The following is a 13273-nucleotide window of genomic DNA, read 5'->3' as shown; positions in this document are numbered from 1 at the left end:
TGGGTTATAACTTATAAGGGTTATCTGTGTGCAACAATTTGACCGGTATTTATTTTATTTAATAAATAAGCAATTTATAAATTTATAATCATATGATTATATGAGCATATCATTACATCCACCCTACGCTTTTTTGTATTGTGCCCTCACAACAGTCACAATACGACTCATGATCGAGTATTCGAGTGTCAGCATGATAGGCATTAGTTGAGATGTTAGGGAAAAAAAATAAAAGTTTGATTACTATGTAACTGGGTAATGTTTTTTTTTTGTATATTCATAATTTAAGGTTTCGAGCTCACATATAATGTAGCCTATTAGAATGGTTAGGTTAGAGTGTAAGACTGAGGCTTGAGTTTTCTCCACTCCTATATTCAATTATTGCTCTATCTGCAGTAATCTGTATTAATTTCAATGTTTTATTTTTTAATTTGAATCTCCTAATTGGTGGATTCGTGGATTATAATGATTACTTTACAATTTTATTGTGGTTTAACATTAATGCACGTATTTGTATGCATTTACATAATATTTATTCTGGTAGATCGTATGATATGCCAAGTGAGCAAAAAATTTGTTTCATTTCATGACATATTGACATAGGTAACGATTTAAAAAATGAAACTTTTTTAGTGCATATTTTCGCATATTTTGACATTTTTCTATTTTAAGGGCTTGTTTTAAAATTTTAATTGCATATTTCATCTTTGAATGCATAAATATATTTTTTAATTATGTATACCTACTATATATCAGCCATCGCCCATCAGGGATGGTGAATCTTTCTGTACTCGCGAGTCAAATAAAAATTTTGATTCTGTTTTATTTTTCTTGTATGTGGTGTATCTATGTAGTAGGTATTATATAATATTACATTCATTTTAATGGTACATATTGCACATAACACGTGCTCCTGCATGACTACGTGTCTTATTCAATATATAATAATGAATGATAATAAAAACATGTTGTTATAATACAACAGAATCCAAACAAAAGTGTTCCTGATCAGAATATTCGGAAAACGATTATGAATTGGTTATTTAAAAAAAAAAATTTTAAATATCTTGTATCGTGTTTTTTTAAGTTCACTTCGGAAATGTGGGAGTTATAAATACGTTATAAATATGACACAACCATACAACCGTGAACAAACTAGGTATCCGAATCAAAAACATTCCTATATATAGAGTATTGGCTATAATAAATAATTCTCCTATTATGTATAGGCGTAGGTATAGTATATACCATATTATATATGGTACCTATTTAAGTCAATGTCATCGTCACTCTCGCGCATCTGTTTGAACTTGGGAGTCAGTCAACAAAACTAATTCAACACAAGTGCACTGAACAATGAATATAATAATATAAATTATATTATATATTTACATACTTATAGGCGTAGGGTGGTCAAATTTGTTGGGGGGACTTTATCCTTTCCAGAGGCAGACATTTACGAGTTTTTAGGAGGCTATATGATTCAATAACTGGGGAGCTTAGATTCAGACTGGGGGGGGGGGCTAAGCCCCCCCAAGCCTCCCGCTAACTACGCCTATATGCATACTATATATACTACTAATACATTACTACAATATTACTAAGCCCGGATTAAGGGGGGCAGAGGGGGCCATGGTCCCAGGTCCACAACGGATATTAAACAATGTAGGCCCCTGGCGAATAGTACATTTTTTTTATTAAATCAGAAATATTTGGATACAGTAATAATAGTATAGTTTGTATATCAAAAGAAACATGTACATTGCAGGTATATAATATATATTATATAAGATTAAATATAAATGTTTGCAATGGCCTATGATATTAACTTATATCATTATTATATTATAATACATTAACGTTTCCTATAAGCTATAACATACCTAATGTAAATTGTTTGGCTAAAAGAGCATTCTCTAAATTAGCTCGTATAAAAAACAAGTATAGAACAAACAGTTCTCAAAAAAATTTAAATAGTATTATGATTTTGTGTACAGAGAGTGATGTTTTAGACTTTGGAGGTAATTAATACCGAGGATATAATTAATGAGTTTGCTTCCCAAAAATCAAGAAAAAATTATATATACAAATAACATTTTTATTTTTGTATTTTAAAAAAGTAAGAGATAAGTTCATAAATATAATTTTTTTGTCCGAGATATTTTTATTTGTGGGTCATCAAAATTTTGATTATGATTATGGGCCTCTAAAATTGTTTGGCCTTATATTACGTAGGTAGGTACATAATCTGATACTCACGAGTCTTGGCAATGAATATTCCTCGGAATATTTGATGTATAGATGTGTCTGATATTTTCATATTTACTTTATAAATTATTAACATTTGAAACAAACAAATGAAAGGAAGCCTAAATGGTCTTATTTTCTAATTTTTACAAAAAGACTAAAAAATAGGATCTTTTTGGAAAATTTTGAATACTTTTTCCAGTGACTCGATTTTAATTTTAATTTATCATCGCTTCAGAATCAGACACAAAGTAGGGAATGGAATGGGATCGATATAATAAATATAAAATAATAAGTACCTATTTTAACACGTAACTTCAAACTCGGCGTAATTTAATAATTATAGAGGAATAAATAATAACATAATTAAACTATTTATATTATTATTATAGTTATTAGTTATTGTTCTAGGGTTATAATTAAGTATAGGATTATTTTAGCACAATTCGAGGGCGTCAGCTGATTAGTGATTACTGTTTGTCAACGTGTTAGGACAACCACGTACAATCATTCACAACTCACAAGCCGCCTGTGTTATCAACTGGCAGTAGACCGCGGACGTCGTTTTCTACTTTCGTTCACCGACTGATCTAAATAAATCTGATAGCTAAATTCTGGGCACAGGACGTATCAAACCACGGCAGTTGTTACTTTGTTAGTTTGTTTAGTTTGTTACTTGTTGTTCCTTTCATTAGTGCACCACGAAAACAACTGTATTTTAATAATAATAATATAACCGTACTATAATATCGCGTTGATTGCGTAGTACGTGTTTTTGTTTATTTATTTTATTGTGCGTGTCAAGATATTATTTTTCAATAACGATTAACGACGAGTTGGTCGATTATATTTTAATTGTTCAGATGAGTTGAAACGCTCAACCAACGCTCACAATGTTTATACTAAAGATAATCGTCATCACGTCAGTGATACTTCACATTGGTTCACCAGCGGCGCAATGTGGCTCCGATCCTGTATTTGAGTTTCAGTGTCTAACTCCTGAGTGTGACAGTATACTGGTGAATGGTAAGTGATTTGGAGTCTGTTGGAATGTTAAGACCGTATACTATGCAGGGCCGTAGACGCGAGGGATTTAGGGGTTCAAACATCCCCATTCACATTGTATATTGTTGAAAATATAGGTACAAATGTCTGACTACTTTATAAAGTTTTAAATATTACTTCAATATAATTATGAACCCCCCATAAATCCTGTCTACGGCACTGATACTATGTGTTTTGTACTCATTATATGTAAGATTAAATTAGAAATTAATAATGATTATAGAATTTGTAAATTTTGTACTACTTATAGTAAATGCATGGATTTAATTTCTTTAATTATTATTTGGAATATTCTGTTGCATATCTTATTTACCAAGAATATTTACATTTATATCAACAAATTATATTTTAATCATAATTCTTATTAATACTAATAAATAATACTTAACATTTTATTTGCTTTGAATTTAGATAAAATCTCTGTGGGCCGACGTCTTATTAGTCCAAAACAAAATGTCACTATTATTGGTCAAAATGATGACATGTTTTTGGTAAAAAGCATGAAGGTGAACTGATTATTTATATTTTAATAATATTGCACAATTACTAAAAAAAATTCATTTAAAATAAATTCTTTAATTTTTCTTTTAATAATTAATTCATTATATCACTTGTTATTTTATTTATTTTTAGGGTAAGATGTCTAAAATCAATAGAAAAGATATTAAAATATTTCATTTGGCTAAATTTGAACATTGGAAGTTTAAAGTAAATTTTTTTAAAAATAATTTGGAAATATGCGAATTAAATAATCAAAGTAATGAAGAAAACAATAGTGATTCCAGTATCTCTCAAATTAGTACAAATACAGATGAAATAAATGTTAAGATAAATGATGGAATTGATACATCAGAAGTTATCCAAAATGTAAATAAATTAGATACTGAACAATACGATGACAACTTAAGTAATGAAACAGATTCAATTTCTTCAGAATTTGACTCTGAATTTGATGATGAGATGGATGAAAGTATAGAAATCGAGAGTGAAGATGAATCAGGTCTAGATGATATTTTAGTTCAAATACCATCAATTGATAGTACTGATAGCAGTATAACTAAAAGTGCAGTTAATGATATTTTATCTACAACGAGTAATCAGATTTTAAATTCTGGACCTGTTAATTCTGAAAAAAATTATAAATCTAATATTATTGACCAACAAAATATCCATACATTAGCTAATGATCAACAATTGGAAAATGATTCTTCAATAGATTGTTCTTCAGGTTCTTGTGTAAAAGAAGTAAATGATAACATTGTTACTGACAATTCAAGAAGCAATATTTCTCCGGAAAGTACAGATGATTTTTCTCAAGAAATAACACAGCAATCACAAAATTTAAATAAAATGGATAACTCAATAAAAGAATCAGCTAATAATATGCTGCCAACAAATATTAATTCAGAAGTAAACTTACAAGATGACAATAATAATAACAGTACTGAAGAATTTATTTTAAACACTTCATATCAACAAAAAATTGAAAATGAAAATAATATTCAAAGATCATCACATTTAGATAATACAGATAATTCGATTAAAAAATCAGTTAATATAGTATCACAAATCTCTGATATAGATATTAACTTACAACATAATAATAATGGCAATGAAGTGCTTAATATGAACAGGTCTTATCAAGAAAGTAAACCTATACAGACTACTCAACAATTACCAAGTGAAGAGGAAAAACTAGATGTCTCAATAAAAGATTCAGTTAATAGTGATATACCCATACAAGACTCCAATACAGTAGTTAGTTTAAATGAAATTAGTAATGATTCTAAAGAGTTGAATATGAACAGTTCTTATCAACCAAAAAGTGTAGAAGCAATAACAAATGTTTTAATAAATGAATCAGTTAGTAATATAGAGTCACCAAACTCTAATACAGTTGAAGTTAAAAATGATGTTACAGAACAGCTTAATAAATCCCAGCAAGAATTTAAAGATAGTGATTCTTTACCAGCTATCACAGAAGTGGACAATCAACAGGTTAACACTAATAATTACATACAATCATCTTTATTAGAAAAAAAAATAGTAGGAATAAATAATGAAAATGGAATTTCAAACGATAATACTATGTTTATTGGGGAGAATTTAAAAAATGAAATTATAAAAGAGCCAGTCATTAGTGAAAAAACTATTATTGATATTCCTGAATTATCAAACGATCACATAGAATCTAAATCTCATAACATTCACAAGAATAATTTACCTAATGTTGAATCTGATATATCCATTAATGATTCAACTAATGGTAATATGGCAAATTTGTCCTCATCGCAGGAATTAATTAATGCAACAGAAATTGTTTCTTCTAATGATTACCATACAACAGTTGTTAATGAACAAGATGTAACAGAAACATTAAACAAAGAATCAATTGATCAGTGTACATCAGCTGGGTGTTTACAATCAATAGACAGTACCGAAAAGTATGGTTATGAAGGTATTCAACATCAGTATAAATCTGAAAACAATGAATTACCCTCCGAAAGTATTAAAAAAACTATGGAATTTGATAATAATGAACAGTTGAAAGAATTTGTACCTAAAAGTTTTGTGGCATCTTTTGGTCACCCAGAGGCTTGCAGTGGAGTTAGCTGTCTTAATTTTAAAAGAAATTTAGATAAAACAGTGAAGTCAACACAGCCTTTAAACCCAGTTCCCAGAACTTTAAACCCTGATGAAATTTTGCATTCAACTAATATTGACAATGGGAAAGAAAAAGAAAATATAATTAATGAAGTAACTGAGCAATCTCAAGTGGAATTAAGCTTCTTAGATCAACTTCAAAATTGGTTATCGTCTCCTTCTCTAATTACAATTGATTTTCTTTGGAACATTTTTGATGATAATACTAGTGAATACAATGGTGAGTAATAAATACTAGTTATATATATGATAATAACATATACATTTAATATCTAACAATATTGTTAAAAAAAATATGGTAATTGTTATAAAACCCTATATGTATATTACATATACTTGCAATTAGCACAAAGTTATTCTATAAAGATGTATTGCATAGCTTTATATAACATCGATTCAATTAGATAGCATATTTTTTAATATGAAAAATAATACAATTATTAAATTGTCAAACATAAAAATTTAATGAATAATATAATAGTATTTTAGTCTAAAACAATTTATACTTGAATATTTTAATTGTTGATTAATATTATTCAAAAGAAATTTTTTTCCTATTTTAATACCTTAATTTTTCTTTTAATGTCTGTATTATTCGCTCCAGTAGTATAGTGATTAGTGGTCTTCTAAACATTAAGTTTTCTAGGTTGATTAGAAATTCCTATCCATTCTTGCAATTATCCTTTTATAAAAAGCTAATTCAGCAGTATCAAACACTAAATATCTTTATTAAGTATATAAAAATATTAATAGATAATTTGTTTTTATTTTTAATAATTATATTTTGGGTTCTCTCATACAAGCATGTACAAATTATAGTGTTTACTAACAACTCAATTACTAACTAAAAACTATAGTAAATTAATTATGTACATATCATATACATTAAGAATATTCTATATTTTAAATTTAAATTTAAATTTAATTATAATTTTATACTATTACAGATGTATATCCTGATGCTGTTGAAAATCAAGTGAGTTGAATACAACTTTGCTATAAATGTTATTTTGCTTAAAATTTGAACTTAATTAATGTTCAAAAATGTTTTTCCAGAAAATTGTAGAACATAAGAATATCAAGCATTCAGAATTGTACTTCATTGTTGTGGCTTTAGTCACATTACTATTTACACTAATTTATTATAAATATCAAGTAAATATGTTTAATTAATAAACTAAATATGTGTAAAATAACCTACTAAAATGTACAAATTCCAAATACTTCGGTAGATAACAACATTTTTACTATACTAATACTTCATTACTTAGTCAATTTTTGTGAAACAACTTTTATTAAATATTTAAGTTTACTTTGCAATTAAAATAATATACTACTATATGGGCAATAGTATTGAATATCCCTCGTTATCCGCTAGGGTTACGTTCTAGCAAAGTCACGCAGATATTGAAACTGTAGATAACGAAACCATAAAGCATTGTAAAAAGGGTTGTAAGGTTTTATTTACATATGTATTTAATTTTAAAAATCACAATAAGGTTGATATTTCTTATTTTATGTAATTTATTAATTATCTATCATTGTATGAATGATAGATATGTAATTTATGGTTAGGAAGGATGAAAAATTTAGTGATAAATGTTTGTTTTCTACGTCTGATATAATAACAATTATTTAAAATAAATTATCTACAGATTTTGTATGATAATGATTAAATGTTATTGTATTAATACAATTTATTATGTATTATTTAATACAACACGGATAACGAGGTATTACTGTATGTCCTCAGAAACAGGGTATACTTTATCACTCATTATTTTGTAAATATTTTTAAATTCTGTTTATAGGACATTAAACTAGACTAATGGATCATAAATTTCTATGATTTATAATTTTCTTAATTTATTTATTTTACACATAAGCAACACAACTTCATTTTTGTTAAATGGCAACTCCTATATTGCATATTATTTTCAAATTAATCAATCTTTTTTCAAGTTATTTTGAATTATTGGGTGTGGTTTTTAAACAAAATGTATTAAATAATTTAATTGTACATATTTTTTTACATTCAAAACACAAATTTACTATTAAAGTAATAAATTATTGACTTATTATGTATTATTGTATTTATGTGTTTTGAACAAATTTATGTACAATTTAAATTATATAATAAATAAATAAATGCAATATTGATGATTTTATATACTTTGTTGCTTATATTTTTTTGTACAGCTTTATAATGTTAATATTTTTTAGAATGGATCATATGAAAATCATTTGTTAACATTACTAGCAGCTAAAGATCAAAGTTTACTAATCGTGGAAAAAGAACTATTATTATTAAAAGTACAAAACTCTGGAAATACACAATCTGTAAGTTTTTTTTTATCGAGTTTCAATTCATTTAGGTGTTTATTAAATGTACTTAGATTAATAATTTTATTTTTAGACAACAGAAAGGAATTCTGAAATTGAATCTTTGAGTGATCATTTGACTAAAGCAGAGGTAGTAATTTTATTTATTTTAATAAGTTATTTATTACAAATAACAATTTTATGTTTAGGATATTATATCATCTCAAGCCATACGAATTGAAAATCTTGAACAAGAAGTTGTAGAATTAACTGAAAATGGTATGGAAATGCATACACTATTATCTTCTGCATTAGAATCTAGTACAAAAAATAAAGAACAATTAAATACTTTGAAAGTAAAATTGGTTGATTCAGAAAATTTGATAACAGCTCTTACACAAAAAGTAAAATCTATTTATATAATATAATTTATTTGTTCAAACATCTAAGTTTAAATATTTTTTTTATACTTAGAATTTTGAAAAATCTACAGAATTAGAAAAAAAAATTGATGCTGGGAAAGCTCTTTTAATAACTGTAGAAGAGTTAACTAATAAAAATAATAGCTTGGCTGAAGACAATGCTAAACTATCTTTACAATTAAAAGAAGTGAGTGATGACATTTTTTTAATATAATTTAAAATTAATTAATATTATTCACAGTTACAATTTTTAATACAAAGAGAAATGTTAGTAAAAAAAAATACTTGTTTTAATGGATACTTAAATTATTTTAATCCCATATTGGCATATTCAGTAAAAAAAAATTACATTTACTTTTATTTTATTTGTATTACTAATTATTAAGAATATTCTATAAAGTTTTAATGATTTTTACTTTAAACCAATATTATATTAAATTGAGAAATTGGCTTTGCAATACTATTATGTTTTAGATTAAAACCGGGCAAAACTTAGGTTTTTTTGTGAATTCAGTTATTATTGAAAAAACAACTTATCTTATTATATTACTAATCAAAACAAATATAAGATAGAGTAAATTCTAGTTGTTTTATTTATTAATTTGATTTTACAAATATTGTACATCATTTTTTAACCTACAAAAAGATATAGGTTAGGGATGCCAAAATACTAGGTCTTTGTGATAAATAATTTTAAGTATAGCATCATTTAAATCATTTTTAGAAGTATTACATTAATAAACTATTAATCATTGGTACTTACTAAACAATATTTTTAGGTCATTAATAGAAATAAGGCAAAAGAATCAAAACTACTTGCTGAAATAGATAGTTTGCAATTTGAACTGGACAAGCATACTTCTGCTTTAGTGACAGCAGAAAATGAAGTTTCTTTATCGAAGGAAGCTTTGCAAGAAGTTATGTCACAGAAATTTAATCCTGCAGATAGCAAGCAATTTTTATCTTCAATTAAATTATCTGCTGAACTCAAATCAGCAAAACAAATATCTGAAGGATACAAACATAAATTAAATGACGCTTTAAAATCTAATCAACAATTCCTGGGTTAGATTTATTTTAATGATAACTTTTAGTGCTTAATGTTTTAACAATCAAAAAAATAATTAATTATTATTGAATATTATAGATAATATTGAAGTTTTGAAAAGTAATATTGCGGACTTAGAAAATAGCTGTTCAAAATTAGAAACAATGAATGAAGAGTCTGTGAACAAATTGAATATTCTAACAAAGTTTTTTAAAGAACAAGAACAAGAGTACCTTAAGTGTGTATTACCAATGTTGTTTTTTTTCTCATTTGTTTTTAATATATAATTTTAGTTTTTAAAGTAAAATTATATTTCAAGAGTTATTTATAGTTTCAATGTTTGTTACAGACAAATCAATGAGAAAGCAATGTTGTGTGACAATAAAGAAGGTGAATCTAGTGATCTTAATGAACGTATTAAATCTCTAAACCAAGAAATTGTCAATTACAAGTAAGTATTAGATGCATGTTTTTCAAACAATATATTCAAACATAATACAAGGTTATTTAATCAGAAATCATAAATTAAGATTTTTGTGATTACATTAAGACTTTTACTGTTTTACTTGATCCTAATTTCTCTAAATAGATAGACTTTATTAACAAAATATAAATAAGTATAAAATATTAAAAAATTTTATAATTCTTATAAAAAATATTGATTGGTATAAGAATAAATAATTCTCATCAATAGTCCTACCAGTTGTACTACTGTAGCCAGGTAGTCTTTATTCCATTAAAAAATAACATTATTTTGAATATGCAAATTATATTTATGTTCATCTATGGATATGTATTAGTATTGTACTAAACATAAAGGTACAAAACCAACATGTATAAATTAACACAATTGGTATTCACGTTCCAATTATTCCAAACAAAATTCTGATTAAATATAAAATAATATGAAGTTTCATGTAGTTATAATCAGTTCAATATTTATGTATTAATGTATTAATTTTATTAATTATTATTTAATCTATTATAATTTGTAAGGACTATATTTATAATAGTATACTTTAAAATGATTTCTTAATTTTAAAAATACAACATTTGAAATTGTAACTTGTTTCAAATGATTTCTTATTTAGATCAGAAATTCAATCATTGAAAAAGGAAATAACTGATCAAGAAACTAGTTTCAAAATTCAATTATCTGCAGCAGATAAAAAAGCCAGTGATTATTGGGTAAATTTCTCATATTTAATTTTATCATATTATGATTAAAAATTATTATTGTTATTTTAAAAGATATCATTCAGACAAGCTGAGCGAAAACTCAAGGAAATGGAACTCGAAACTGCTCAACTAAGAAATAAATTGACCATGGTTGATAAAAAACTTGAAAATGGTGCAAGTTCGTACAATTTATAATAAGATTTAATTAAAATATAAATTAATTTTTCTTTAATTTTTAATTTTGTAGAAAGCATAGATTCGTCTAAAGACTTTGAAGATGAACTATTGGATATACCATTGCCAACTGTGTCTCCTGATTTCACATTATTATCATTACTTGATTTTGAGCCACCTCCTCCAATTTTAACCAATCAACGGTTACCTCCACTTGGTGCATTGGGTCGAGCTCCAAGTCCACCAGCTCCTTTACCAAGGAGGCACAATCGATCACTATCACCTGGTTCTCCGCCACCTTTACAAAGGTCTTCCGCATTTCGGCCATTGACTCAAAGATATAACTATATGAATCGTGAAAGTAAGACATGCAATATAATACTATTAAGAGAACACTACACCCGAATGTGCTGTCTCCGTCTTACAAACATACAACATACTAAATTTTCATTCTGTGGAATCAATTGTATGCTGTTAGCTTTAATAATAGAGTAAGTTTACCTATTATCAAACTTAAAGGTAAAAATATTATCCAGCCAATCTCATAATCATTTATTGATATTTTAATTTCGAAGTTAGTTACGAACATTTTAAACTTAAAATATTTTACATAACTACAACTCATTTAAAAATTAAAATATCAATAAAAACCTAAGACAGATTATATTATTATCGTAAAGTTTGATAATAAGTAAATTTACTCTATTAGCTAACAGCATAAAATTGATTCCACTGAATGAAAATTTGTTATGTTGTATGTATGTAAGACAGAGATAACACATGCGAGAATGGCATCCTCTTAAAAATCAATTTAACATATTTTTTTATATTGCAGATTCATTGGGTCATTCGGTTGAATCCCTTGACAAATAATTATATTATTTTGCACACATTGTTACTATTATGATATGCAAATCTCTGAGATTATTTTCAGAAATTTAGTTTTTGTTAAGATTAATTATTTTTGGTGTATATCATTTGATTTAAGTATTTTAATTTTTTACAAATCCTTTTTTGCTTATTTTTTTGGTTTTTTGCTTACATATTTCTAACAATTGTTATATTTATTTTTGTTTTCACTATTAAACCTGTAAGTAATTTCACTGTGATTTAATGCATTTTTAAACTGTCCATATAACTACAATTAAATGTGTGTAAAAAATTTCATTTGAACCTATTGTTAGAAAATAAGTCGTTTAAAGATGGATCCCTATTGAAGAATTTCTGTACATTAGACCAACTGATGGTAATTCAACCACCATATATATATAATATGGTAGAATTGTATCAATATATTACAATTCTCTGTAATGTTGTAAACAGAAATGTGCACGTGTAAACACTTATGAGTGCTTCATTCATTTTCAACTTTGACTGATGACTGATGATTAAAGAAATATATTTTTGTAGTATAAGGATTAATAATAATGTTTTTAAATGTATTAAATACTTTATTGCTACTGTAATATATTATGTAAAATATTAATATGAATTTGGAATATCAATACTGTTTAAAATATTTTATAAATTATAAGTTATGTTAATAGAATTATAGAATTAAACTCTATTTGCCATTCCAACTCAGTGTAAAAAAAAAAACTTATTTAGTTATAATATTTGTTTAACATATTTTATAGTTATTTTAAGATTTATGTGTTAATTTAAACCCATTGTGCTATCCATGCTAACACTTGGTGAAGTGGTGAATTTTCTGGTACACAATATTTTATTTTCATTATTATTATTTTCATTATTATTATTATTATTACTATTATGTACTGCTGTTGTTGTTAATGGTTATTACTTATTTCTAATAAAAATTACTTTATGCCAAAATCATTACAGTTGATTTCTAAATAAATTGATTTTTAAACCAATGTCTGTAAATATGAAGGACAGTGATAATATAAATATAGAATTGAGAAATTTCTCACAATATAATTATACAAAGTATTTATCCAGTGTTACAAGTACTGACCGTTAGTCATATTAATTTACTCAATTTTTTATTTAAAAATATCCTATATCTTATGTGTATGTATCTGATATTGGACAGTCAATTAGTTCGTTACTCAAATTTATTAATTTTTGAAAATTTGAGTTTTTATTTTCAAATCGATTAACAAAATCCCTATGATATACCTAAAGTGAA

The 13273-nt window shown here is 25.8% G+C and overlaps 1 protein-coding gene across 1 annotated transcript; it reads left to right on the top strand.

Annotated features, from left to right (window-relative positions):
• Positions 1 to 2785: 2785 nt before the first annotated feature.
• On the top strand, positions 2786 to 12960 carry LOC114127707 (putative leucine-rich repeat-containing protein DDB_G0290503). Its single transcript, XM_027992032.2, has 16 exons — positions 2786 to 3273; positions 3724 to 3818; positions 3946 to 6196; positions 6924 to 6952; positions 7033 to 7131; positions 8200 to 8316; positions 8393 to 8449; positions 8508 to 8702; positions 8773 to 8907; positions 9500 to 9785; positions 9868 to 10006; positions 10118 to 10219; positions 10860 to 10956; positions 11020 to 11125; positions 11195 to 11482; positions 11957 to 12960. The coding sequence occupies exons 1-16, from the start codon at positions 3141 to 3143 to the stop codon at positions 11992 to 11994; spliced, it is 4167 nt and encodes a 1388-aa protein (XP_027847833.2). The 5' UTR covers positions 2786 to 3140; the 3' UTR covers positions 11995 to 12960.
• Positions 12961 to 13273: the final 313 nt, after the last annotated feature.

The sequence above is a fragment of the Aphis gossypii genome, chromosome 3, assembly GCF_020184175.1.
Source record: "Aphis gossypii isolate Hap1 chromosome 3, ASM2018417v2, whole genome shotgun sequence".
Taxonomy (NCBI): domain Eukaryota; kingdom Metazoa; phylum Arthropoda; class Insecta; order Hemiptera; family Aphididae; genus Aphis; species Aphis gossypii.
The sequence above is the reverse complement of the archived record's forward strand: the minus strand, read 5'-3'. Positions and strand labels throughout refer to the sequence as shown.